Source organism: Orcinus orca, chromosome 3 (assembly GCF_937001465.1).
Source record: "Orcinus orca chromosome 3, mOrcOrc1.1, whole genome shotgun sequence".
Taxonomy (NCBI): domain Eukaryota; kingdom Metazoa; phylum Chordata; class Mammalia; order Artiodactyla; family Delphinidae; genus Orcinus; species Orcinus orca.
Genome location: NC_064561.1, coordinates 178,837,942 through 178,865,318, shown reverse-complemented (window position 1 = coordinate 178,865,318; position 27,377 = coordinate 178,837,942). Strand labels below are relative to the sequence as shown.

General features: G+C 38.1%; 1 protein-coding gene across 1 annotated transcript in view; it reads left to right on the top strand.

The window, feature by feature from the left end:
- ADCY2 (adenylate cyclase 2) overlaps positions 1-27,377 on the top strand; it is a 433,799-nt gene that overhangs the window by 326,913 nt on the left and 79,509 nt on the right. Inside the window, exons 13-15 of the mRNA XM_004274498.4 lie at positions 2,754-2,823; positions 5,411-5,508; positions 21,251-21,335. Of these exons, the coding sequence (XP_004274546.1) occupies positions 2,754-2,823; positions 5,411-5,508; positions 21,251-21,335 (253 nt within the window). The remainder of the gene's footprint in view (positions 1-2,753; positions 2,824-5,410; positions 5,509-21,250; positions 21,336-27,377) is intronic.

The window sequence follows — 27,377 nt, the reverse complement described above, 5'->3', positions numbered from 1 at the left end:
AGAAAAATAAAATAAATTTAAAACTTTTTAAAAAGAAATGTGTACTCATCAAGAATTATACAACCATTTCTTTTTGGGGAGGATAGGACCTGGATTCTTCTTTTGCCTCCAGCTTCTACTATTGCATGATAAATTTGGTAGAGACGGCAGGAGAGAACAAGCTGTCGTATCTAGATCAGCCAAAGAGCCAATGATTAATGCTCTCGAAGACTGTTGTCAATTACTAGCTGCCTTTTATATATTTGCCATAGCTTGGTAAACTGTTGGTTTCGGTGGGTGGGAGAGATGACTGCTCACTGAAAGATGTGCAAAGATTGATATATTATCATTTTCTAGTGTAATGAATCCAAAATTGTGAATCAACAGTTATTTTATCTATTATGGCAAAACGGCCTTATGGCTAATTAGTTGTACAGCAACTCTGCTTGCAGCCAAGATTCTTATGAGCAAATACCTTGAACCAACAATTGGAATTCCGTCCTTTCCCCAAACATCCATCCAGGGATCAAGTCTTATGAACCTGTGTTAGGTGTTGGGGACACAAAGAAAGGCAGACTTTGTCTTGAGGGCTTCCTGTCCACCTGCAGGACAGACAGGTAACTAAAGCCTAGAAAGATGGGGGCCCCACTAACCAATGAGGAGCTGGTTTTATCTCCACTTTATAAATTTTGCTCGCATTTTATTTCCAAGCATATATTATCCAGGAGCATTTTTTAAATAGAAATTTCATCCGTAATAAAGAAAAAAAACTTTTTAATAAGTTACTGGCATACATTATTCATAGGATATCCATAATGAATACACAGTTCTAAAAAATAAGTATAGTTAAAATTTTTCTTAAATTTTATTTTCTGCTTCTTCTAATATTAACCAACCTTGGATTCCTCCAACTAGTGCCATGAAACAGAACAATAACCTATCTCTGCCGCTGGGGCAGTCATAATATCAAAAAAAATTTATTTTCCTGATACCTAAAGCTTATAACCTTGAATCCAAAAGTATTTTTAAATTTCTCACTCTTAATGGCAATCATTCTAGGATACATGACTGACTTCTGGGCCACAGTTGAAATTGCACTGTCTGTGGTTTAGTCTCCTGGGAGACTCAAGTTCATCGTGGTGCGTGTGCTGTGAGCGTCTTCAGAACTGTCCCGATGTTCCAGGCACACGGCTGTCCAGGTAGCCCTGGAGATGTTCCTCTTCAAATGGGGCAGTGTCCTGGGTTAACTGGGTCAACCCTAATGTGAAACCTCAGTGTACATTTCGACCTGAGTCTGAAATCAGGAGGTGACTGTCCCTGTTGATTATGTGATAATGTGTGACAGTTCACTTGGTCTTTATTCCTGGATCGTCAAAGGCCTTCCCCATTTGTCTTTATCTCCCAGATACGTTGCAGTTAGTCAAAATCCATAGAGATATGACCAATGGGTTCGAAAAGTGCTATATTTAGGAATTCTTGGGAATTGATCATTGTTTTCACAGGTATAACATTTTATCTCTAGAAGTATATATATATATATATTCTCTCTGCCTATATATAGATATATAAGTATAGATATAAATGTAGATGTAGCTATATAGTTATATACACTTGGAAATATATACATAAATATGCAGGTATTCGTGCATAAATACTACACGCATATACATATGCAATTCAGGTAATTATATATTTTAATTATAAAAGTCTTTTTTTTAAAAAAAAATCAGAAAGTAGAAATAAAAATTCCTCAGTGTAGTGACTTAGCCTAGATGGTAATTTATTTTGTTTGTATTTATTTCTAGGTATTTTTCTTGATGCATAGATTTCAATTTTTTCTTACATCTCTGTACTCATGGCTATAAGAATGTGAAATCTCTCTGTTTTCTTACCTTTATTTCATAAACTGTGTGTTTATTTTACTGCAAAATGTGTGACTGTACCAGGCATCATATGCCCAGCTTGCTGGGTCATATACCCAGGGTGGCCGTTTAACCTGCGATTATACACAATGTTCTAGTGAAGAAGAGTTTTGTCTTTAAGGTCTTTCTCTATCTCAACTGCTTTCCCAAAACAGATTTCTGAAAGTCAATCAATGTATAAGAATGTTACTTCCATATGCCTTTTATTTTTCAACATCTGAGAGATATATATGTATTATGTATGTGTGTGTTTATGTTGGCATCAATGTACTATGTTAGTGGTCTGACCTGATTGCTTCTTATATTAGTATTTGTACCCATTTTTTGAAATCTGTATTCAAGCATGACTTTTTTTTTACTTTATAGAAATGAAAAACATGACAATGAAAGTATTTTTAGTAAGTGTGAAAGGAGTAAAATCTTCTTGCCTACATCTGGAAGCCACTCTAAATATTTCTGATGCTCTGTGATGTGTTGCTTGCTATAAGCTAAGAAAAATGGTGCTTCTCTCTGAACCAGATCCTTTAGGAGATGAAAGTAACATGTGGTTTCAGTAAGACATCAGGGAATAAATTTATTGACGTACTTGAGTCCTTTTGATGACTTATCTCCCTGATTATTTAAGTTGGATAACTTGAGTTTCAATTTGGTTTGACAGTTGGTTTGTAATATAGAATTTTCAAGGAGAGCAATATGTGAATAAGCATATTATATTTGCATATCCTGTTAACAAACCTAGATTCCATATTTGGCACTATGAAGAAAGAAAAATGCAAGTCATTTTTAAAAAATAGTTCCAGATGTTTGGTTGGAGGTTTGGTTTTATAATGTGTCTGTCCTTTATATTTCCAGGCAATGGCTCAAGTCTGAAGACATTCAGAGAATCTCATTGCTTTTCTACAATAAAATACTAGAAAAAGAAGTAAGCTATATTTTTCTTCAAAATCAATCATTTTTCCAAAATATTAGTTTTTTAAAAATTCCATCATGAAATTGTATTCATAGCATTTTACATGAAACGTTTAAACTGCCTCTAACCATATCCGATTTCTTTCTAGCTTTTCCTGTGGTTCTTCCAGGCATATATTGTTTTACCACATTTCTGGTTACCAGGTTTCTGTCTTTGGCTAGTCACCTCTTTCAACACTCCTGTTAGTAAATGATGTCTGTGTGATGTGGAGCTAAGGGAAAGGGAAGAAGTTAATATCTTGCTTTCTCAGTGAGAAATTTTCTTAGAAAAGATTTTAAAAGAAAGCAAAATCCTTTCTGACAAATTTACAGTGTCTTTACACAAATTATTTTAACTTTTTGATAAAAATATGAGATTTACATTCAACCCCTGTTTGGGAGAATTAGAAACTTTTAAGTTTTGTTGCATCTAAATACTTTCACATTTTAACTCCTAAAGTAGAGCTATTTCAGGCACAAATAAATAACCAGACATTTAATTTATGCATGTCAAGCTTAACCAGGATTTGCCAAAATGAATTAAGTAATGATTGCAGAAAGGACAACTGTTCTAGGTTGGCCTTATTTATTTTCCTTTTTTTGTGTGTTGATCTAGAAAAAGAGCAGGTTAGAGGTAATTTGCACCATCTAACCATATAATTATAGTTTTAGTTTGAACAGAAGCTACTATGTTAATGGCAACAGTCACAGCACAGGTATTAAAACTCTGTTGAGAAAATTCAGTTCATTGTTTTATGGATATTGAATGGACATAGAAAATATCAAAATTCTTTCCAAAACTCATCAAGGTTGGATTTTACAATTACACCAAAGCTTTCTTTTGTACTAGTTAGTGATCAAGAAGATCAATTTTCTGCTTCTAAGTCAGGGACTTTGACTGCAGAGAGTTTACCAAATTTATGTTTGATACAATTTATTATTATTATTATTAAGCAACTTAGACACTAATGACTACTTACTGTTTAAATGTTAAATTATTTCCTTCCTGATAGAAGTCCTTTTCTTTGATTAATACCACAAGGAAATTCCAAGTCATGTCTCTGCACAAAGCACATAAAATAAGGACATAACTGAGTGCATAAAATATAATCACATTTCAGCAATTATTGTAGCAGAGCTTCTTCATCAGCTTTGTAAATTATCCTGGCTATGAAGTCACAAAAGTCACCAAAGAAATATTCTAGTAAACAGAAAATGATCATTATTAAAACATGCAGCTTTTGCTGACATTCCCCATGTGTACATATTTGCAGAGGCAGACTTTAGACAGCATTGAGATTTAAGCTCACTTTTTGTCCTCCTATTCCCAACCTGCTCTTCAGGCCAGCAGGAGGGGTAAAAGGCAGCAAGACATAGAGGAAGAGAAGCCAGACCACCCAGAGGTCCATCATCTGCACCAAAATCCCAGAGGCTAAACCCGAGAAATACACACCTAACTTCCCATAACTTGGGACACAGTTTGTGCAGATACGCTAATGCAACCTGCCAGCATTGTCAGGAGGCTTCAATAGCATTGCCACAAAAACTTGATTTCCTTTAATTTTATCATAGAACCCTTGTTTGAGAGGCAATAGTGCCTCATGGTTGGAAGCCTGGGTTCGGGAGCCAGTCCAGCGGGATGAAGATTCTGGTTGCACCATGTGCTGTGTGTTTCTAAGAATGTTAATCAGTTGTTCTGGTCCAAAGTTTTTTCATACAAAACTAGAGACAGCAATAGTTCCTGCCTCACGCAGTTGTTGTGAGGATTAAATGAGTTAGTCCACAGAAAGCCTTGAGAGTGCCCGGCACACCATCACCAGAGTCAAGAGGACATGTGGCAGACTGAGTGCAGCGTTGGCTGGCTTTTCCTGCATAAGCCAAGAAGGGCAGCCCCAGGCGGGCAGCTACACTGGTCAGTTTATGATCCTGGATGTTATGGAAAGCCATGTGAAACTGCTGATTATGCTGGGCAAGTAGAAAGAGTCCAACAGCCAGGCCCAGACAGGCAAACAGATGTTTTGTAGTGGACAGAGCCTGTTGGTCTTCTGTCTTATAATTTCATTCACCACCTCTCGATAATAAAATAAAAAGCTAAAACAAATAAATAAAATGAGAATATTGCATTTCCTCAGTACTCTTCAAAAGCAAAATATGGCTATGTGAAAAGTCAGTTGCTTTCCACAAGCAATCTTGGACCTTAGACCCACAAGGGAAGCAGGACACCTGCACAGTTCATTGGTCCATTCAGTTCACTCACTCGTCTTTCTGGCCAGGTGCTCTGTCTCCTTGCTGGAGGGATTCGATTGCCTCTACATGGGTTTCTGAACAGGTCGACTCACGAAAGTCATGGTCTTTGAAGTCACCCTTTCACAGCTCGTTTGGAGAGAGGAAGCTCTCGTTGCCAGAGGTGAACAGCCATTGTCCTTAGGTTGTCTTTCTCCACAGTCTGCAGGTGACGAGTGTGACAGATGAACCAGGTACAGTTAGATGTACCTGCTGGATGACTGTTTCAGCCCTTCTCTCAGACAACCTGTCATTCCTGGTTTCTTTTCCCCCCTTAGTACCGAGCCACTGCACTGCCAGCCTTCAAGTATTACGTGACCTGCGCCTGCCTCATATTCTTCTGCATCTTCATCGTGCAGATCCTGGTCTTACCCAAGTAAGTACATACGGTTCTACGTTGTCATTCTCACTGGGTGTGTATTTCTGCTGGACTCAGTTATACTAAGGGTTACGAGAGGATGCACAGTTTCCAACGGAGCGCTTATGTAACGTGGGCGGGCGGCAGGCAGGGTGGGGAGAAGACGGCGGGCAGGGGAGGTGATTTCAGGCTCTGTGAAGCTAAGTGGCCCCCGTGTCTTACTCAGTTTTAGTAATTTTGAATTTTCAAAGTGGACATGTTGATTGACCTTCCAGGGATTTTTTAAAAAATAAATTTAACCATTTTACTTTGATTTCCATATTATTCTGATGCTCATGTCTAAGAAATGTAACCCAGTAAGTTTACCCAGAAAGAGCAAAATCACCAGATGTTGTTTCTAATAAACAAACAACACTATTATGTATTAAAAGGACAAAACCTGCTCTGGGCTTACTTTGCCCACCCCTCCATTCTGATTTCATGTTCTCCCTGAAGCCCACCCTCTCCGCCATCTCTGAGTGTTATGAGTCACTGTCTAGCTTGCCCCTCCCAGGAGAGACCTGGGTACAGAGAACTGGGTAACCAGATTTCACATTTTTCCTCCTACTGGTGAAAACCCAATCACTCCATGATTCCTAGGTAGACGTTCTCTTATACCTTATTAAGGAGTGGAATGTAAGTCAACTGACTTTCTTTAAAGAAACTGATTTTTTCTCATCCTACAATCTAAAAGAAAATGCTTGTCCTTTCAATAATTGGGGATAAGAAAGAAATTTAAGAAAAATTTTCTTTCCACTCATCATTACCTCTTTTGTAAAGGCCACAGCGACCATTTTCAATCTAGTTGGAGTTAGTTGTATTATTGCATTTAACTTCAGTGGTGCAGCCAGCATTTGTGGGCAACCTGAATTGCTGAGTCTGGGTTACAGTTTGTCTCATAAAGATGCTGAGCAAACTAGAAAGAAATGGTCTGCCTTTCCCTTCATACCCCAAAGGATGTTCTTCTGGACAACTAGCCAATACCAAGGCATTTAAAGATTAATAACAAGTGATCGTATTATTCGTACATGTACAATCCCAAAGCTATCTGCCCCCTTTTAGAAGAGGTTCCCACTGGCCACCCCCTTCCTCCTCTTTCCCCCCATAAATGAGCATTGAAATACATTTGCCAAATGAGTTCTTCCTCTAGACTTACACAGTCTTCAGTGAAATTTGCCAAGGTCAACCTGTCAGTTTTCCAATGAAAAAAAAAAAAAATGCTAACAATTAAGCTTCTTCTAAGTTCCAGGCCTCTGCCACATGGTACAGGAGAGAAACAGCTGTTCCTGCACAGACAGGGCTTATTGAATAGTAAAGCCGAAGGGCATGTAAAAAGTGATGTAGTTGAAACAAGTGTTACCAAGGGGAATGAGCCCTTATTTATACTCTAAAGTAGAGACATTCATTCGTTTTTCTACATCTTCCTATTGTATGAGTATTTTCATATTTTCTACATCACAATTAAGACAGAGTTTATCACCTACTATTTGGGAGGGGAGAAAGTGACCAGAGCGTTATAAAATACAATGCCAAAGAAGACAAAAGGACTTCTGGGGACCAGGAAAAACATTCCATGGAATTACACTTTAAAAAAAAATCAAGTTGGTGTCTTTTCTGTCTTCGCTTTTATTTTTTTGTCTCTTTTCTGTTGTGTTGTTTTATGAGAACCCATCGAAGTTCATTCCCTCAGGCATCATTACCAATTATTGTGTTTCTCTTGAGCAACAAGTTGGATTTTGAGCATGAGTGTTGTGAAATAGGTACGGTCACATTTCCCTCTCTGTGTTGGCAGTTAGAAGGCGCAGAGTAAGGTCTGCGGATGCCTTTCTTGGAGACTTTAGACCTGCACTTTCTATACCGGCCTCACAGTATAGTATAGTATATAGTATAGTATAGTATACTACAGTCTTTTTCCTTCATTTTTCTTTCACGTTAATGTCCTAATTTTTCTTTTTTTAAAAATTCTTACTCTGAAATATTTCAAAGATACAGAAAAGTACAGAACATAATATAATAAATATGCATTTGCACACAATCCAGATTTCACAAATGTTGAGCCTGTGTCATACTGACTATATATAAGTTTCTGTGCTCTTGGGGACGTTATTGGTTGGGTATGCTTCCTGTAAACAGTACCTATTGTTATGGGGTTTTTTTGTTTATTCAATCTGATATCTTTTTGTATATTAATGTGACTTTATTCCATTTGTATTTTGATGCTTTTATTGATGCATGTGGACCCACTTCTACTCTCTTATTTTATATTTCATTTACTTTGCTTTTCTTTGGTTTTCCCCATGCCCCAAATCTCCCACCTTCTTAACCTCTAAAGGATTGATCAAGTTTTCTTTATTCTTATTTTTCCTTTACTATATATAGAGAGCAGGGGGGAGAGAAGGGGGATCCTATATATTTTCTTTCAATGATTACCATTGAAATTTTAACACATATTCTTAGTTTAATAAATTATCAAGTTAATCATTATGTCTCTTCTAGGTAATTATTTCTTAGGATTTTAGTTCCAGATGGTAATTACAGTCAATATTGATTTAGACTTACTCACATTCTTTATCACTTTGTTTGTTCATCAGTGCTTTGTAAACATTATTTCTTCCTACAAGTTTATACTCCTTCTTGCTGATGTGTATCATTTATTAGTTCCTTTAGTTAGTATCTGTGAGTCGCAATAGCTCCTTTTTTTGTTTGTATTAAAATATCTTTAGCTGCTTTATTTCAATTTACCCTTGAATAATAGTTTGGGTGTAAAATTCTTATTTTCCCTTACTATTTTGATGATATCATTACATTGAATTTCAGCTTCTGTTGTTGCCAAGGAAATGTCTTCTGTCAATCCCATTACATTCCTTTGTAAGGAATCAGTCTTTCCTATTTGTATGCTTTTCAGCTTTTTTGGGGGGGGCGTGGCCAGGATTTTTACTGTATTGTTTCTAGATATGCACTTGTTCTTATTTCCCTACGTGACTAGTTGTGATTTTTGTTCAGTCTGAGGATTCTTGTCTTTGCTTAATTCTTAGCAATTGACTGCCTGTTTCACCTCACATATTGCTTCTCTCTTTTCCTCTGTCCTTTCCTCCTACAACTCTTATTAATTGTACATTGTGCTGTTCATTCTGTGCTCCAGGTCCTGTAATTTTTCCTCAAAGTTTCCACCTCTTAATTCTTTGTGCTGCATTCTGGTGAATTCCTCATCCACAATGAGTTTATAATTTCAAAGATCACTTTTTCATATCTAAGAAGTCTACTTTTTATCTGAGTTTTTCTTATAATTCTCTATTTTGCCTATGTTTTATATATTTTTTTCCATTCATTTTCAGATTTTAAACATGTTGTATGAAAATATCACTTGTTTCCTTCTGTTATTTATGGTTCATAAGTGCATGAATTCTGTTATTTACTCTCACTATTGTCTCTTTTGTGGTCATGTGTCTCCTTCTGTTATCTGTAATTTCAACTGTGAGTTCATCAAAGCAAGGGTTTAGGTCCATGGTGATCTCATGTGTTCTGAGTTCTGAAGGTATCACTATGATATAGTTTTCACTGTATTTCTGCCAGGACCTCTGGGGTTCACCAGTTCAAGCCACAGTATTTTTTAAAAATACTTAGCTCATGTGAGTTTGATTAGCCCCTTAATGTGGATCAGGATTGGGGATCTCAGTTGTCAAAGATTATTCCTTTTCCATTTATGACCCTACATAGGTACTTGGCATCCCTGAAAATTACCAGGCTGTTGGGCATAGTTGTTATGTTTCCTGATAGGACAGGCCTTTATGCCTTCTGACTTTATTCACGAGCTCAGTTCTAGTTTTCCATTGAGAAAGTCCTGTGAGCATCACCAACCTTGTACTGACATTAAATCTCACATTCACTCCATGGCATGTATCAGCCCCTGGTCCCTCCCGGGCCATTTAGTGTCAGTGCCTCTTGGCATTCTACTTTGAATACCCTCTGTGTGTCTAGTGTGTTCTCTTCCTTGCTCTGAGTGCATCCATTTAAAAATAATAATTCTGTTATATTTTATGAAGCATGTTTATTGAGATAATGGCGTGTCTCACTTTTTCTAATATGCCCTAGCTTGTTTTTAAATATGCTGAATTACATTTTTATTTTGTTTGTTCTTTTGGTAAACTGCTTCATGTTTGGGGGGGGGCGGGGAAGGAGAGAAATGATTAAATGAGTGAGTAAATGAATAAATAGTGAGTGAATGAATAACTAAGGAGGAACTTACGACCTTGAAAGGACCAGAAAGGGGAAGTGTTTCCCTGAAAGGGGGCCTTACATCATCCCTTTTGGGCCCATAATTTTCAAATCAGGCTCTAGTCTCAGGATTTGAGCAGATGTAATTAAATTATTAGTTGGCCCCTCTTTTTGGAGTTGTTCTCTCACTTCTGTCAGCTTTGTACTATAACTTTATCAGAAATGTTTGCTACCTTCAAAGACCAGAAATGAGCGAGCATGAGTTTTTACATTTTTTAGTAGTTTCATTCATATTGTCTGCCAAACTAAATAGATTATGTTAAACCATTCATGGCAATTATTAAAATAAGAATTTTTTTCTAATAAGGTTCAGTGAGATATCATATGTTTCATTACCCAAGCAAAACTAAGAATAATGACATTTTCCTTAAGGAAAATTAATAGCAAATTATGATATAAAATGTCTCTATTATTTCCACTGAGATTCTTTAATACGCATTCTATTACTCATGTTAATAATCAATGCTCATTAATGATTTAATAATCATTTCAAAAGAGTTGCTTTTATTTTGTTATCTTCAAAAAGGGGAAAAAAATAGGAGAAAGTTTAATGGTAGAATCGTTCATGTCCATTGAAAGAAGGCTTGGTTTTCTAAACAGAAATGGTGGAGAACAACTTTTGTGAAGGCAGTTTTCTTTGGTGGGCAACCAAATTGGTTGGCCCCCATATTGGATACCATGAAGGTAATTTGCTCCCTGCGTACCTTGATGCAGTGGATGTGAATCTTTGGGCAAAGCAAAAAATAAAGAAGGAAGAGAAGGGAAGGGAAGGGAAGCAAAAAATGAAGCAAGATAATTCTCACTGTCCAAGATAAATGAACCAGGTACCTTTTACTGAGATGAACAATATTCAACTCTGGATTCAGGTCACCTGAAAGTAAGGAAATGCCTCACAGTTAGTAGCTTGAATATAAGTTAGAAGTTTTATTCCTTCTCCATAATCAAAGGCCCGAGGTCCCTCAGATTCCTTGGGAGTCCTGGTTCCCTCCAGCACACAGCTCTGCTTTCCCTAGAGTTTGGTCCTCATCTTCATTTCTAAGATGGCAGCACCCGCATTCTGAGCAACAAGATGGAGGAACAGACCCAGAAGCAGAAGGCAAAAGCATTTATAACTGAGTCTCTGCAATGCCTCCAAGAAACTACCTCATGACACTTTGGTCTATAACTCAAGACTGAGATCTTAGTCACATGTGCAAACCTAGCTGCAAGGGAGGCTGGAATGTGTAGCCTTTAGTCTGTGTAACAGGGTGCCCATCTGAAAATTCTATTATCAGGAAAAAATGGATTTCATGAAAACCAGTAATCTCTCCAGGAATGAAAGGTGATTTTAGTTGTGGTTACCTATATGTCACTGATACAGTAAGATTTGAAGGACAATAACAATAAAAAGGGAGCTGAATGCGTTTTTACTCAATGAAACAGGCCATTATACTTTTACTTTGTATCTGGGCAATATTCTGAGCATTTGTAATAAAAATAGAAATCCATAAGAGAAATTCATACATACATTCTGTCCATCATTTGTGGAATCACTCTACAGCTGTTTATCAAGCTATCGTATACCAGGCATAGTTCGAGATTCTGGGGAAGCAGCAGTAAGTAACCCCCCAAAAGTCCTTTCTCTCATACAGCTTACATTCTATTAGGATGCACAACACTAATGTAATAAACAAATACATATTAATTCAGTTGTAATAAGCTTTAAGAAAAATTAAAAGAGTAGGCTACTATAGAGTGAGGGAGGGTGGTAATTCAGATGAGGGCTGTCAGAGAAGGCATCACTGATTGAGTGATATTGAAGAGAAGTCTGAATGAATTGAAATGAGAATTACGTGGATATCTGGCAGAAGAACATTCTAGATGATGGAAGTCACAGGTGTGTTCAAGGACCAGCAAGGAGGCAGGATGGCAGGAGCAGAGTAAGCCCTGAGAGAGTATGGAGATGGGATCACAGGAGCAGTGAGATGGGCAGGTCGTGGTGACCTTCACAGGCTACTGGAGAACTTCGGATTGAATGCTGAGTGTGATGAGAAGCCCTGGAAGGTTCTCAGCTGAGGACATGCTGTGGCTGTGCTTGGGGTATTGTTCTTGCTGTTCCGGAAGAGGGAGAGGATGGGAATAGGAAGACCAAGGAAGATGATGGTTTGCACTTGAGTAGCAGTGGAGGTGTAAAAAGTGATCAAATTCTGAGATGTGTTATGAAGAGCGATGAGGAAAGTCTTGCTATTAGATTGGAGATGAAGAATAAGAGAAAGCTAAGTTCTGTGGATTTTTTTGTTTTCGGCCTGAGCAAATGGAAAAATTGGGCAGCCATTTACAGAGAGGGAGACTCCAGGGGAAGGAACAAGTCAGAGAGGAGTATGGAATGAAAGGCTCAGCTCTGAGCATCAAAGGCATGTGTGTGCATATTAAGTGTCCAGGTGGTGGGGCTTCACGGTGGGGAGGGGAGGGGAGGGTGTATGTGAGCCAGTGGCTCATGGAAGGAGTTAGAGCTGGAGTCATAATTTGGAAGAATCAGCACGTAGGTAGTATTTATATCCCTGGGAGGTGATGAGCTCACCTAAGGAGTGAGTGTAGAAAGAGAACACCGCAGACCTTCGGAAAATTCAGGTCTTCAGGCCTTATTGTTGGCATGAAGTGGAAGCTCTTATCTCTGCCAAATGTAACTCCTTTTCCCTTTCCAGCCTCACAGGACTTTCAAGTGGGCGGAACATCTCAAAGCTGCTAAGTCCTATTATCGGAGAAAGGCTGCAATAATCTGTAATGGTGCTGAATATTTAAATGCCTTTTCTCCTTTTCATTCTTCGATTCTTTCTTTTAACAAAGAACCTTTCATTTTGAGGTTCTATCACCTATCACTTAAAGAGGGGGGGATTTTTATTATTTCATGCTAATGTATAGTTAAAGTTTTTTTTTTCCTTCGGTTCTTATTATCCTTGCTAAATACCATGTAACAGACGTGAACAGAGCTTTGATGAGAGAATCTGCATCATTCTCAGGGGGAGGAAGCTGAGGGCACAGAGGGAGAAGGGATACGAAAGTCATCACATTAAACAGAATTCCAGAGAAAGACACCGTTATGTACCCATAGAAGTGGTTTATAATTAATATAACTCTTAGATTTTGGGGGAAGGATGTATCTCTCTGCTGCATTTTTCCTGTCATCAAAAGTGCATCCGCATCTCCATCAGGACCACCTGTAAGCGAGAAACTAACTGGCAAAAAACCAGAAGGAGCAAAGACCTTGTCTCAAATCAGCCTTTTCCATATACTGTAACAATACATTGTATTAAAGTGTCCAAGTCAAAAATTATCACCAAGAAGTGTAATTTTTCTTGCCTCCTGACAGGGGAGAGTCAAGTTTGCTTTACAGTGAGTATATAAATCAATTATGCCTGTTTGTTTTAAAAAAAAAAGTTTTGCAACCAGAATGTTAATTAAAATTGATTGCATTACACAAACAACCAGATACTGTTCACTGTATCCATGCTTAATGAGCCTGAACACGCTTTTGATAGAACAGACAGGATAAATGGTTATATTTAAGAGCTTTTGACCAACCATGAATTTGCCTTAGGGTAGTTCTTGTTCTCTGGGATGAAAGTTACATTCAACCAGACAAGAATGTCAATGTCTGGACTGGAGCACTGGACAGCCCACCACGGTGGAGCGGGTCACCCCGAATGTGAGCCACTCTAGGTCTGTATCTCAGGTTGTGACATCATGTTCTGCATACAAGATCATATCAACTACACAGAGAGATAGTTGTACTTCTTCCTCTCCAATCTAATGCCTTTTATTTCATTTTCCTGCCTAATTTCCCTGGCTAGAACCTCCAGTATAACATTCCATAGAAGTAGCCATGGCACACGTAACGATCTTGGGAGGAAAGCATCCAGTCTTTCATTGTTAAGTATGATGTTACCTGTGTGTTTTTCAAAGATGCCTTTTATCAGGATAAAGGAAATCCCTTTGATTATAGTCTGTTGAGTGTTTTTATAATAAAAGGGTGTTGGACTTTGTTATACTGAGCTATTGAGATGATCATGTAGGTTATCTTTCCTTTATTCTATTAATACAGTGTATCACATTAATTGATTTTCAGATATGAAACCAACCTTGCCTTTCTCAGATAAATTCCACTTGGTCATGGTATATAATCCTTTTTATATGTGACTAGATTCAGTTTGCTAATATTTTGACAAGGATTTTTGTATCTATGTTCATAAGAGATATTGGTCTCTAGTTTCGTTTTCTTGTGCTGTCCTCATCTGGTATTAGTATCAAAGTGACACTGGCCTCATAGAACCACTTAGTAACTGTTCTGTCCCCTTTATTTTCTGGAAGAGTTTGTGAAAAAGTGGTATTAATCCTTCCTTAAGTGTTTTGTTGAACTCACCAGTGAAGCCATCTGTGCATGAGCTTTTCTTTGTGAGTAGTTTTTATTTTTGTTTTATGTTTTAATTACTAATTCAGTTTCTTTACTTTTATAGGCCTATTCAGATTTTCTGTTTCTTATTGAGTCACGTTTGATAGTTTGTGTCATAACATACTTTTAAGAATACTCATTCCTGCTTTAATGAGCATTTGTCATCCATTCCACCAAAACACAGATAGTTCATCATATCAGGACCACTGTTTTCCCTTATCTACCTCTCGTCCCCCTTTAATGGATTCTGATGTTTGAGAAGAAGCAAAATAGGGGTCATCAGATACATTAAGGAAAATATATCACCAGATACTGTTCACTGTATCCAGTGGATTATTATAAAATGTGGGAGTCAAATTTTAACACCCTTATTGTTTTCTTGGGCTCTAATATAGCTGTTTGACCCAATTCCAGAATGTCCAGGATTTCTATCAAGCATCTTCATGGTGGAATAATTATTCCTAACAACGAACATTGAAATGCACTTTAGAAAACAAGAGCCTATGAAACTCACTATAGTGCATGAATCTTTTATTTAAATTCTGATTCACAAAATAAGTCATATGATTTGAATATAGATTAAACCATGATAATTGTCATTAAATCTGTTGAGATTTGTGTAATTAAAGGCCAGTATAATCCATTATCACTTATCCATTCGTAAGGAAATTCAGCTATGGCATATCCTATGGAATATGTAGATATTGTCTCCATACTTCTAATTAAAACTGAATGGTTGGCTCTTTTTCAAAGGGAAAAGGAAGAAAGTTGAAGTAACTGATTTTAATTTTCCATCTAACCACTAATGCTATCATAATACCTAGAAAAAAAACTTGAGTTAATGGATTAGAGTCCTGTAAAGAGAACAGAAATGGCCTCAGGTATTTCACCATGGGAATTTAATAAAGTGAAGTGCTTACAGAATGAGGGGAAAGCTGAGAAACGAAACAGGAAAGCAACCAAATGGTGAGCAAGGGAGGAATCTGCTACCACCCTAGGTTTGAAAGGACACAGGAGGGACGTGGTATCACCAGAAATGCAGGATCCTGGACTTGCCTGCAGAGGCTAGAACCATGACCATGCAGGATTTTTTCCCGACAGGGATCTGGAACCTCAGAGACAGCAGGAGTTGCAGCCCGTTCAGAGAATGGCTGCTACATAGAGAGTAAGGAGAGATACCCATGCTTCCTCCTTCCCCCTTCCAGTCATTCCCTGCTACTTCCCATTGGCCAAACCTTGTTAGAACCAGTTGGCAAAGAGTCTGGAAAATGGAGTTTGTAGGAGATGGAATGGAAAAGTGTTTGAAAACAAACAGGAAATTACCAGCACACTTAGTGATGAATTTTCCCAAATTTGTTGAAATGCATTAGCCTCCAAAGGCAAGAACCTCTGTGAACAGCAAGGGGAATAAATATAAATAACACTACATGTGGTGTGTTATACTCAAACTGTTGAAGCCAAAGAAAAAAAGAAAGAAAAAAAAAACTGTAAATGAAGCCAGAGGAAAAAAGACATTTCATACAAGGCATCAGTGATGGAAATATTGGCTGACTTCTTATCAGAACCACTGATATAAGCATAGTCAATCCTGAATTAAATATTCAGTAAAAATATTCCTTTTCTTAAAAATGAGATGAAAGACATTTTGCAAAGAAAGAAGGCTAGAGGAATTCATTACCAGCAAACCTATAGTATAAGAAATGCTAATGGAAGTTCTTCAAGCTGAACTGAGATGATACCAGAGGCAAACTTGAATCTACAGGAGGGAATGAAGAGCAGAACATGCTTAATATGTAAGAGTATAAAAGACTCGACCCTTATATTGTATTATTTTTTCTAAAAGACTGCTGATCATTTAATGCAAAATTAAGAACTACACTAAGAATTAAGATGCAGAGAAGAGCGGGATTGTATTGTTGTCAGGACCTTATGTATTTTCAAAGTGATGCAATATTAATGCTAAGTAACTTCTGATAAATTAATCATGTATATTTTATTTCTTGAGCAATCACTAAAAAGTACAAAAAGGTATAGCTAAAAAATCAATAGAAGAAATTAAAAGTCCTATGAAAATATTAGATTAATGAAAAACGGCAATAAGGGAGAAACAGAACCAAAAAGACACGAGACAAATAGAGAACAAATAGTAAAATGGCAGATTTAAAATAAAGAATATCGACAAATATAATGGACCACACCATACAAGCCAAGCAGTAGGACAATAGACAAGAGATGGTAATATGGTAGGTTTATTATTAAATGTATAAGGACTAAACACTCCAAATAAAAGCACGACAAATCCACATACTGTCTACAAGAGATGCTCTTTAAATACAGAAGGAAGTTAGGTTAGAGTTAAAAAGATGGAAAATAGAGATCATATAAACAGTAAGCATAAGAAAGTTACTGTACCTATGTTGATATCAGACAAAGTAGACATGAAGGCAAGAAGTGTTAACAGAGATAAAGAGCAACAATTGAAAATTGAGGAAAAGTTCAGTTTGTCAGAAAACATAAAATCATTAAATGGCGTATACTTAAAACACAGCTATAAAATACTTGAAAGGAAAAAAACCTGAAAAAAAAGAGAGAATTAGACAAGTCAATAATCAGATTTAGATATTTAGTATCCCTTTTATATCTTACTATATATAAGGATATTGAAAAGCTGAGCAAGATTGTCAACCTATGAATTGGCATTCATAGAACACTAAGTCCAACAGTAAAATACATGTTATTTTAAACTGTACATGGAACATTGACCAAGATATAAAATAAAATCATCTCAACAACTTTGAAAAGATTGAAATAAATATGAAAAGATGAAAAACTTACAGACATACCTAACTATACCAACGCCAACTTAGAAATTGAAAACAATAGAATATCTAAAAATAATCACAACTATTTCAATGTTAAACTATATACTTCTGAATAACCTATGAGTCAAATTAAAAAATCAAGGCAAAGTAGAAAATGTTTGGCATATCAAAGTAAAATGTGTGGGCTGCATCTATAACACTAATTTAGAGAGAATTTAGAGAGCTTTAAAACACTTATGTGTGAAACAAAAGAAAGTTAAAGTCAGTTGTTTCCATTTCCAACATAGGAAACCAGAAAAAGACGAACAAATCCAGTGACTAGAAGGGAATATATACTAAAGAAGAAATCAGTAAAACAGAAAACAACCAACAGAAAAAACAACCAACTTTTGGCTAAAAGTTGGTTCTTTAAAATTTATTTGAAATGCCTAACCACTAGCAAGACTGATCAAGAAGAAAAGAAAAGTAATCACAAACCACCCAAGCTAATAATATAAGGAATAAAGTGGGATTTACTACAGATCCTACAGATTTTAACAAGATAAATATGGAATGTTATGAACTACTCAAGGCCAAAAATATCTACAATTTAGATAAAATAGGAAAATTCATTCAATATACAACTTATCAAAACTGATGTGCATGTAATCAAAATTTAAATGGGTATTTATCTATTAACTGTATTAATTTCTTTTTTTTACTCAGGTGATTTCTGTGTGAATTTTACCAAACATGTTAAGAAAATAAGATAGAAAGAACTGGTCAAATACTAACAAATTTCATAATTGTGAATGGATGAAAGTGTCCTGTTCTTGGAAAGACACTCAAAGATTGAGGCTACAAGCCAAAGGCCACTTCTGTGCCACCTTTAAAAGATCTAGCTAAAATTAAAAGATAGAGAAATGTTGGAAATAAAGGATGGAAAAGAGTTATTTCAGGAACCAGCTTACAGAAATAGGAAAGCTGCAATAATATAAATATCTGACAATATAGAGTTCAAGTGAAAGGCATTTAGCATGAAAAAAGAGACATATTACAGTACAGTCACCAAGAAAAGTTAAGAATCATAAATCTTTATGTACTCCAGCATCTCTCTGAAATAAACAGACACTATTAAAATGTTCAGATGTATTTACAAACCCACAATCTTAGTTGGAAATATTAATACATTCTAAAATTGACAGACCAAATTGAGACAGTAAGTCAGCCCACTGGGGATCTAACTAACTCATCAGGCTCTGACAATAGATATATTGAAAGAACATTCTTTGTTTCCAGCAAAAAGAGAATATAAATATATATCATTTTTAGACATTCATAAGACATAATAGAAATAGAACGTATTTATCACATCACAGAAGAAAAAGAAATTGTCAAAGTAGAAATAACAGAGACCACAGTCTCTGATCAAACCTAATGAAATTAGAAATAACAAGGACAGACCAAAAATAAGCTCCTTGTGGAATTACTCTTGTATTAAAAGGAAATGGAAATTGAAATAATAAGCTTTTTAGAAAATAATGGCAATGAGTAGCTATAAATTAAAAACTGTGGGATTTGGCTAAAGCAGTAATTACAGGAATATTTATGTCCTTAAATGCATTTATTAGAAAATACAAAATATTGGCAGTAAATGACAATCAAGAAAAAAGAACAATGAAAGTTTAAATAAAGAAGGGGGAAGGGTTTTTTTATGTTAAATCAGAAACCAATAACATAGAAAATGATCAGAAAGCATAGACCTTAATTATAAACCAAAAGTTCATTCTTTGAGAAGTTCAACAAACATGCAAAGCTTCAAAAGTTTGATCTAGACAGAATAAGAAAAATAACCTTAAGGACAAGAAGAAATCACTTCAAATATGGCTACTTCTAAAATTATAAGAGAATATTAAGGAGATTATTTCAGATTCAAAAATCTAATGAAATGGATACTTTTCCGGGAAAGTTGAACCAGTAAACATGACAGAAATGTGACATGTCTACTCCTAAAAACAGAGAGGGGGTCAGGAATACAACTATGTGGATTAGAAAACTAATCAACTGTGTGCACCCTGACTGTACCACTTGGTAGGGGTGTAACTTTAGGCAAGCTTCTCAACTTCTCTGGGCATCTGTTTCTCTTTGGTAAAATGAGGTAATAACAATAACTGCTGTCCAGGATTACACATACATATAAAGCCTTTAAAACAGTGCTTGACACATACATAGTCAATATCTTGTCATCATATTATCATGTCATCACCCCATCACCATCACCCTCACTATCACCAGATGGTTTTATAGCTGAGACTTACCAAACCTTCAAGAAGAGATCAGTCGTATTTAAGCAGTTTCAGACCTGAATTCCCTGGCGGTCCAGTGGTTAGGACTCCGCACTTTCACTGCAGGGGGCACAGTTTCGAACTAAGATCCTGCAAGCCGCAAGGTGTGTCCAAAAAATAAAAAATAAACAGTTTCAGACCTAAGAGAAAGCTATAATGTTTCTGAAGTCAACCTTATGCAGCTGGCATCACCTTGACACCAACAAGGAACCAAGAGAGCACAGAGTCAAAGAAAACCCATCAGAGCTCTCTTATAAAGATGCATGAGAAAGACGGCAAATGGAAGTTTAGCAGATGAGTTCCTGTGTCTCTCCTGGGTCACAGGAGTAACGAGAGCCCTCCGTACACTCCCTCCCTCCACACTGCCTGGCTAATAGGAAGCTCTGAGAGTCTGTGATGGGGAGATGCTGAGATTTTGGCTTCTAAGGAGTGATGTCTGAAAAAAAGGGATGTTTGGGATAGGGAAATAGGGAGGCATACGGTGCTTCCCTTTCCTAGGCTGTGAACCACTCAAAACAGGGATGACATTGTACTCGTCTTTGCACCATTCCAGCCCAGCATGGGCCTGGCCATGAGACTAGTCAACAAACAGGTGTATTTGGTATATATACACCTTCCTAGCAGACACTTATTGTTACTCATAAGATGTGAACAAATGTCATTATCAGGCCAGGTATTTGAAAGCATTGTGCACCACGTCTAGGAGCTAACTCAGTACCTCATAAATATATCATTAGGTCAGGTTCAAGTGCATAGTGGTTTGAAGTCCAGGTTTTGTAGATCTTGCTTGATGTGTAATCATCTCTCAAGATAGAGTAGGTGTCTGAGTGTGAGCTGAGTGGACCCTTCCCATCCTGATGGCTTGAGGGGATTACTCAGTTCACTGATTACTTGCTTCTTTTCCCTCCCCGAGGGGCTCACAGCTGTGCACTCACTGGGCATTTCAGCTTGTTCCTGGTTTGCATCTGAGTCTTCCTTTCAGTGGATTTACTTTCAGAGTGCCCGTACTCTTCTCAGTGCCAGTTTTTCTGTCTCTCCGGTATCTCTAGCCAACCTCATTAGCAGGAGCTTCCATTGTGGCTTCAGGTATCACTGACCTCTCTTTGGATGCTGCATCTGAATTTCATCCAATTATTCATTATGGCTCATCTTTTTTAATACCCCAAACACTGCTTCCTTTGGATTACATGACGTTTTAAGAGGCCTTGAATTTTTTAATTATTTAAAGGACCTCTAGGAAATGCATACAATTCTTATGGCCACATTTATCTACCTGTAACCTGTCGGTGGCAGAACCTGTAACTCAGTGGGCACATTTTTCACATGATGACAGGAAGCTTGTGTGTTCATTGGCTCATGCAAGATTGTAAAGGTCACGGCCTGTGAAATCTTTGGGCAACCTCAGTAAACATTTAGCTGCATCAGTCTTGAAGGAAATTGTATCTGGTTGGATTGTCCTGGGGAGGGTGAGGACTCAGTGTTTCCAAGCAAACCAGATAAGGCTCTCCTGGAGGTAGCAGCTGCCATCAACAGAAGGGAAAAGGGCACCTAGATGGACGTGATCAGGTGTGGGCATGAGAGGGCTGGTCGCAGAGGCAAGTCATAAAAAGATGGTTTTTCCTTAATGAAGAACTGATGATTGTAGGGCAGTTTTAATGGGTCATAGCAAGTTGATCAGACACAACCATAGATGTTTTTCTATGGACGTATCTTTGGTTTGTTTTTAGCTCCATTTTCATTTCTCAAGAAATTAGGGAGGTTTGAAGTCCTCATTTAATGAAACCCTAATTAATCCAAAAGTATTCATGATGGCTTTCCAGAAAAATCGAAGCTATCCCCACACTAACCTGTTCCTTTTTGTTTCCTGGTAGAACGTCCATTCTCGGGATTTCCTTTGGAGCTGCATTTCTCTCGCTTGCCTTTATCCTTTTCGTCTGCTTTGCTGGACAGCTTTTGGTAGGTACTTCAAATATGGAACTTCTTTGAAAAGTGTGCTCATTGAATGAAAACAGATTTCTTCCTCAAGACAGGGAGCTTGTTGATTTACTGTTTCAGGAGATATACATCCAAGTAGAGAAATATGGGCTCTTCATGTCAACAGCCCTGAGTATAAACTGAGGCAGCCCATGCACAGCCAAGACACTAATCTGAAGGCTACTTGAAATGTTGGCTATCATGCTATAAAATTGTATTTATGTTTATTTGTTTCTGTCAACATTTTTTTTATCTCCTCTAAGTTTTCAGAGTATTTATAGCAGCAAATACTAGTGTAATAGGAGGCTTTTAATGACCGGGAGAATTAAAATGTAAACCAAATGTGTCTTTAATGTCAACTTTTAAGGTATAAAGTTTTGGAAAATATGAAAATAGCAAATGTAAAAATATCTCTTAGTGTTTTAATTTAAAACTAGTCATTGTCAGCACTTATGGTTTAAATGCTAGTTCAGGATATAAGAATTAAATCTCACTGTATTCTTGAGTCTAAAGCAAGTGTTGCTGGGTGGCCCTAGCTTTATGAGAGCACCCTAAGAAAGCCAACAATGAGGGCTTCCCTGGTGGCGCAGTGGTTGAGAGTCCGCCTGCCGATGCGGGGGACGCGGGTTCGTGCCCCGGTCCGGGAGGATCCCACGTGCCGCGGAGCAGCTGGGCCCGTGAGCCATGGCCGCTGAGCCTGCGCGTCCGGAGCCTGTGCTCCGCAACGGGAGAGGCCACAACGGTGAGAGGCCCGTGTACAGCAAAAAAAAAAAAAAAAAGCCAACAATGAGATAGGAGTGCCAAAAGACAGTCAAGGTTTCATTTTGTTCATCCGAGGTGAGTTGAAACAGGAGAGGCCACTATGAACCAGACTCCAAGCATTGGGTGCATTCTAGTTGGTTATGTGAAATCACTTGGCCAAAAAGGGTTAAGATTCCAAAGCATGTCCCTACCTCTGGACAGTAGACACTGCCTCCTCTGCCTTGTACCTTTGCAAACTTTTGTGGGTTTTGTTTGCTATATCATAGTTTAGATGTTTCCAAATGGATTGGAAACTCTTCCAAAAGTGAAACTGTTGTTTCTGATTTCCTCGAATGCACACATGGTATCTTGAGTCTCTTAAAAATCCCCTGAGGACCTTGTAGGTTGTAGTGAAGATTGAGTAACTGTTGACCACGGGAATCCTTGTCAAGTTCTAAGATACAAGGAATTCTTAACATACAAGGGAGCCTGACTTTCTATGTTCAGATTTTCCTTGGGTGGAAAAGCACACAGACTCCACCCTTTCTCTTCCTGTCTCCCAAAAGACTTCTGCAGCCGTTTCTCAGGTTTTCAGAAGAGGAACGGTCATTTGTGGTTCCATTGGAAATCCAAACCCTGTTCTAATTAAAGCATATTCTACCACTGTGTCTAAGTAGCCATCCTTCTCTTTTTCTGTTCCAAGGAATCCAGTCTTGGGGGTGGCGGGAATATAGTGTATATTTAGGGTTTCAAACTGACATTTCTTTCCACTCTCTAAGTTGCTATAGGAAAGAAACAGAGCCAGAGGAGGGAGAAAGAATCTCCTGAGCAACTTTGCTGCCTTGGTGGGAATGCTTTGCTCTTATATAACGTCTCCCCTCTCAGCCTTGGTATAATCTGACCTCACTGTTGAACCTTTCGTGGCTTTTGGTCCCTCCTGTACCTGCCAGTGGTGCCTCAGGGTGTTCAAGGTCCAACATTCCTGGCTCCTGTTTCCTCCCACTCCCCGAGGGCTTCCCAAGACTCTGACACCCACACACCAGATGCTAGGAAGCTCTTAACTCTGTGTTGTCTCAAAGAGAAAAGTTCAAGACTGCAAATGAACTAGTGTTTCATCTCCTCCTCACAGGAAGCCTGTACTTTGCCAAAGTGGTCAGGAAGACCAAACTTGAAGACATCTGGTCTTTCTAAACTTGAATCAATAGGATCTGTGAATGAGTCTGCCCCCAGAGGCCAGCTGTGATGCTTGGTCCAGATGTAATCCTGGTAAAATTCAAAGAGGAATTCTTCTCATTCCAGTAATAGGTTCTTTTCACTCTTTAAAACATTCTGAAAGGACTTTTTTTTTAATCTTTCAACATCAAACATAGTCATGCAGAAGGCTTTAAGTGTGCTTTCTAGTCTACCCTCCAAATTCGGTCAAAAACTACATATATCACCTTTGAGACTTTGGTTAAGTCTTTTCCAAGCCACAGTTTCCTCACATGGAAATTGGACATCAACCATCCTCACAGCTTCTCGGGATGATTGGAGATGTTAAATGGTAAGGACCTAGCAGGATACCAACAGATTTTCAACAAACAGCTAGCATTATTTTCCATCACTGCATATTTTAGAGTGCCTATTCTTAGAGCACTTAAGACAAACCATTTTTAGGCAACAAACAACAGCATTAACTTTTTAAAAATTAATATGAGTTCTCATAGTGTTTTGAACAAAGATCAAAATGATAAATGCTTGCTTCTGTCTCTTTAAAAAAATAATTACAGTTCTTACATGTGACATTTAATGTAATACTTGTGTCACTCTACAAACAGCAAATTTAAATTGAAGAAGAAAAGAAACCTATGTATATCACAAATATTCCACAGTGGTCATAGAGAAGTATGAGGTTTTATTTTGATTTGCACTTACTTATGGATTAAATACTGAGTTTATGAAAGAATGCTGAATATCCCAGACTCATCTTCTATTAACTGATGTTCACCTTCTGAAAACTTAAATGCCAAAGGCAGTATCAATGCTAATATCGGTATTAAATTCTCCGTATGAAGAAAGAAATTAAAATACATCCATGAAGGAGGTTGAGAAAAGGTAGGCCTGACAGATATTTTTCCTCCAAGACCTTTACCTTTATTATCCTCTGTTGCACAAAAAGTGCAACACAGTAGATACAATCGATGGGTCATTGTTCTGCTGGGTGTGATAAAAAGGTAGAGAAACATCAAAGTGGGCAGAAAATAAGAGTGATAAGGAAATGCAATATTTTTCCCATTGATTAAAAAGATATGTGTTCAGTGACACATTCAGAGAAAACTGCCAGGGAATCTGTTTGTTATAATCATGATTGCTGTGGGAAGCCCGGCCTCCCCTCTCCCTCCGGTCACCCTAGCCCACACCTTCCCCGAGGCTCTCCCAGCAGTGCTGGCCCTCCCCTCCCCCCCATTGCCCACTTCTTAGTTCTTGCCCATGGGGGTGGGCTCTGCACCTGCTCGCCTTCCTAGAAACTTTCTCAGGAGCATCACCAGCCCTTGTGATGTGTCCTTCTTTGAGCACCATGGGACTCAGGATCTGCACCATGTAATTTAACACTCAATCATATAACATCTCTCTGACCCCCAATTTTTACTTTTTGGTGAGTGTGACTGCTGTTTCTCCTTGTATATAGTAGGTTCCTTAAGGCCAGGGTTGTTTCCTACACTTGCTTTCTATCTCCCAGGGAATCCAGCAGAATGCCAACTTCATAAACGAGTTTGTAATGAGCATATGCTAAGTAAGCACTACTGGACTTCTCTGATTTCCATGAGGTTCTTTTTCCTTTCTCCACTCATCGGGCTCCATGTAGCACCTCCCTTGTCTCCCCAACCCTCCCCCATTCATCCTCAGGCAGAGTTATGTGCCCTGAGAGCCCGTGTTCATCCTTCTTTCTCCAGATGCCCTGGCGTGGGGATGGGCTCTGTGTGTAAATGAATGTATGAAGGACTGAATGGTGGTCCCTGGCCCTCATCTCACTGCACTGAAATTCCTTCTCACGCACCGTGATTCCTTGACTCTGACGTGCTTCTGACTTCTCCTTTGCAAATAATCTCCTAACCTTCATAAACTAATTCTGAAGAGCCCTCCTTTTCCACCACTGGCTTCCCTAGTGCCAGCTGTTTGGGTTTCCTATTTTCTATTCTGATTTGTATTCTTTCAGGTGAAAAAAATCATCAGTGAGTTCACCTCAGCCCCAAGATAAATATTTAATGTCGGTTACCTTAAAGGCAACGTCCTGGCACCACTGCTCAGAGAACATGCCACACCCACCCTCGCCCAGACTTGACTTCCCCCAAGCTCGCGGCTCTGAATTCAGCTCGCAGTCACCGCATCCCTGCTCCCAGTTCTGGCAAGCTCCTGGCTTGCCTGCATCCTGGACCATCATCCCGTGTTCTCACTTGTCAGACCTCCTTCACCGCCTGTGCATCGGTCCCCTTATGAGGTGCTTAGCTTTCTACAACAGACACTGGTTAGCATTTCACAATTGTAAACTTGAGAGCTGAAAGGGCCCCAAGAGATAACCTTGGTCAGCCCCGCACTTTGTGGATGAGGAATCCAGGACTCGAGATGCCGTTCACTTCAATGAGTTCCCGTTTCTACATACTTAAAAGTTTCCCTCCGTGAAAAATAATGCAGGAGTTGTAAGCAGATCTCTTGAGGTTGGAGACGGAGGCTTTGGATCAGGATCAGGAATGTGATCACTATAAGATCTGCAAAGGTTTCCTGTCCTTGGATGAGAACCTTCAGAACCAATGTAAACTGCTTATGACGGGCAAGATCCCATGAACAGTTCTGTATCTGACCTCACTGCAGTTTAGAAATAATAAATGTTATATTATATTAAAATTACTCTGCTAAGCATGTTATATGGGCTGGCTCATTTAACCACACAAGAGTCCTTGGAGGGAATGCTTATTCTCAATTAATGAAACAAACAGAAGCCCACAGAGGCTACAGAATTTGCCCTGTAGTGTAGAGCAAGTAGGTTTTGGAGCCATCGGAAACAAGCCTTAGAACCCTTGGAGGCAGGTTCCAGAGGGTGCTAGGCTGTGTGCGGAGAGTCACTGGCAGACAGATGCTCAGAACTAAGCAGGGATGACCACATTGTTGGTCATGGGCCATCATGGCCCTGAGGTTGTCTCTGGTGACTGCTAAGCATCAGTTGGTCAGAGTCACATAAGTCAGTCAAGATAACCTCACATAGAACCTAATTCATAGTCTAGTTTTCCAATATATGCAGCTGTTGACCCAGTTTCCATAAAACTGGATTCTGGGCAAGGTATAACTCCATCTTAAGAGTCATTCAGTAAAATGGAGGAAAAATGTTAATTTATAAGCGGATTTAAACTCAAAAATATTCTAGTAAGAAAGCATCCTTAATAATAATACTTTGCAAAAATGTTTTTACATATGTGAGAGCCCTTTAAAGTGCATTCAATGTATATTATTTTATTTGATAATCCAAAGAATCCATTTTATCTAAGTAGAAACTAAGATGTAGAATAAGAGATTGTATTTTCATGACACTCAGCAATAAAAAATAATAATAGCCATCATCATCATAGTAGTAATAATAATAAGTGCATACTTACTGCCAAGTTTAACTTTCTAAACTACCTGAAGTAGACTTACATCTCTGGAAGAAATACAAGAGATATAACTATAAATAACACACACACCAAAAAAAAAAGAAAAAAAAAACCTCCTTGATGAAATGTATTTTAGAAGGAGTATGCCAGATTCAGCAAATGAAAATGTTAGAAAATGTCAGGAGAATTTTTTTCTCTCAATGTGGTTTTCTTGTGCTTTGTATAGCAGAGATAATATGATATCAGCCCACCAACGTTGTTCCAGGCAGAGATGAAAGCACAAACACAGAGATTGTCTTGGGGAAGGAAAGTAGGTCACACACCAGCTGATAAAAAAGCTTTCTACCCACAGGAGTGTTTTTTCCTTGAAGTCTATTTTCTCTAATGTCAACATAATCAGCTTTCTCATGGTTAGTATTTTCCCAGTGTCCCTTTTCCCATCTCCTTATTCAGCTTTTCCTTGCTATATAGGTGTGTCTCTTGTAAACAACATCTAAGTGTATGGTACATTCTCTGATCCAAGAGTCTCTTTCTTTTACCTGACAAGTGTAATACATTTATGTGTATTATAATTACTGCTAGTCTTATTTTGCTTTTTTTATCCATCATGTATGTTCTTTGCTTCTGCTTATTTTTCCTCCTCTCCTGCCTTCTCTTG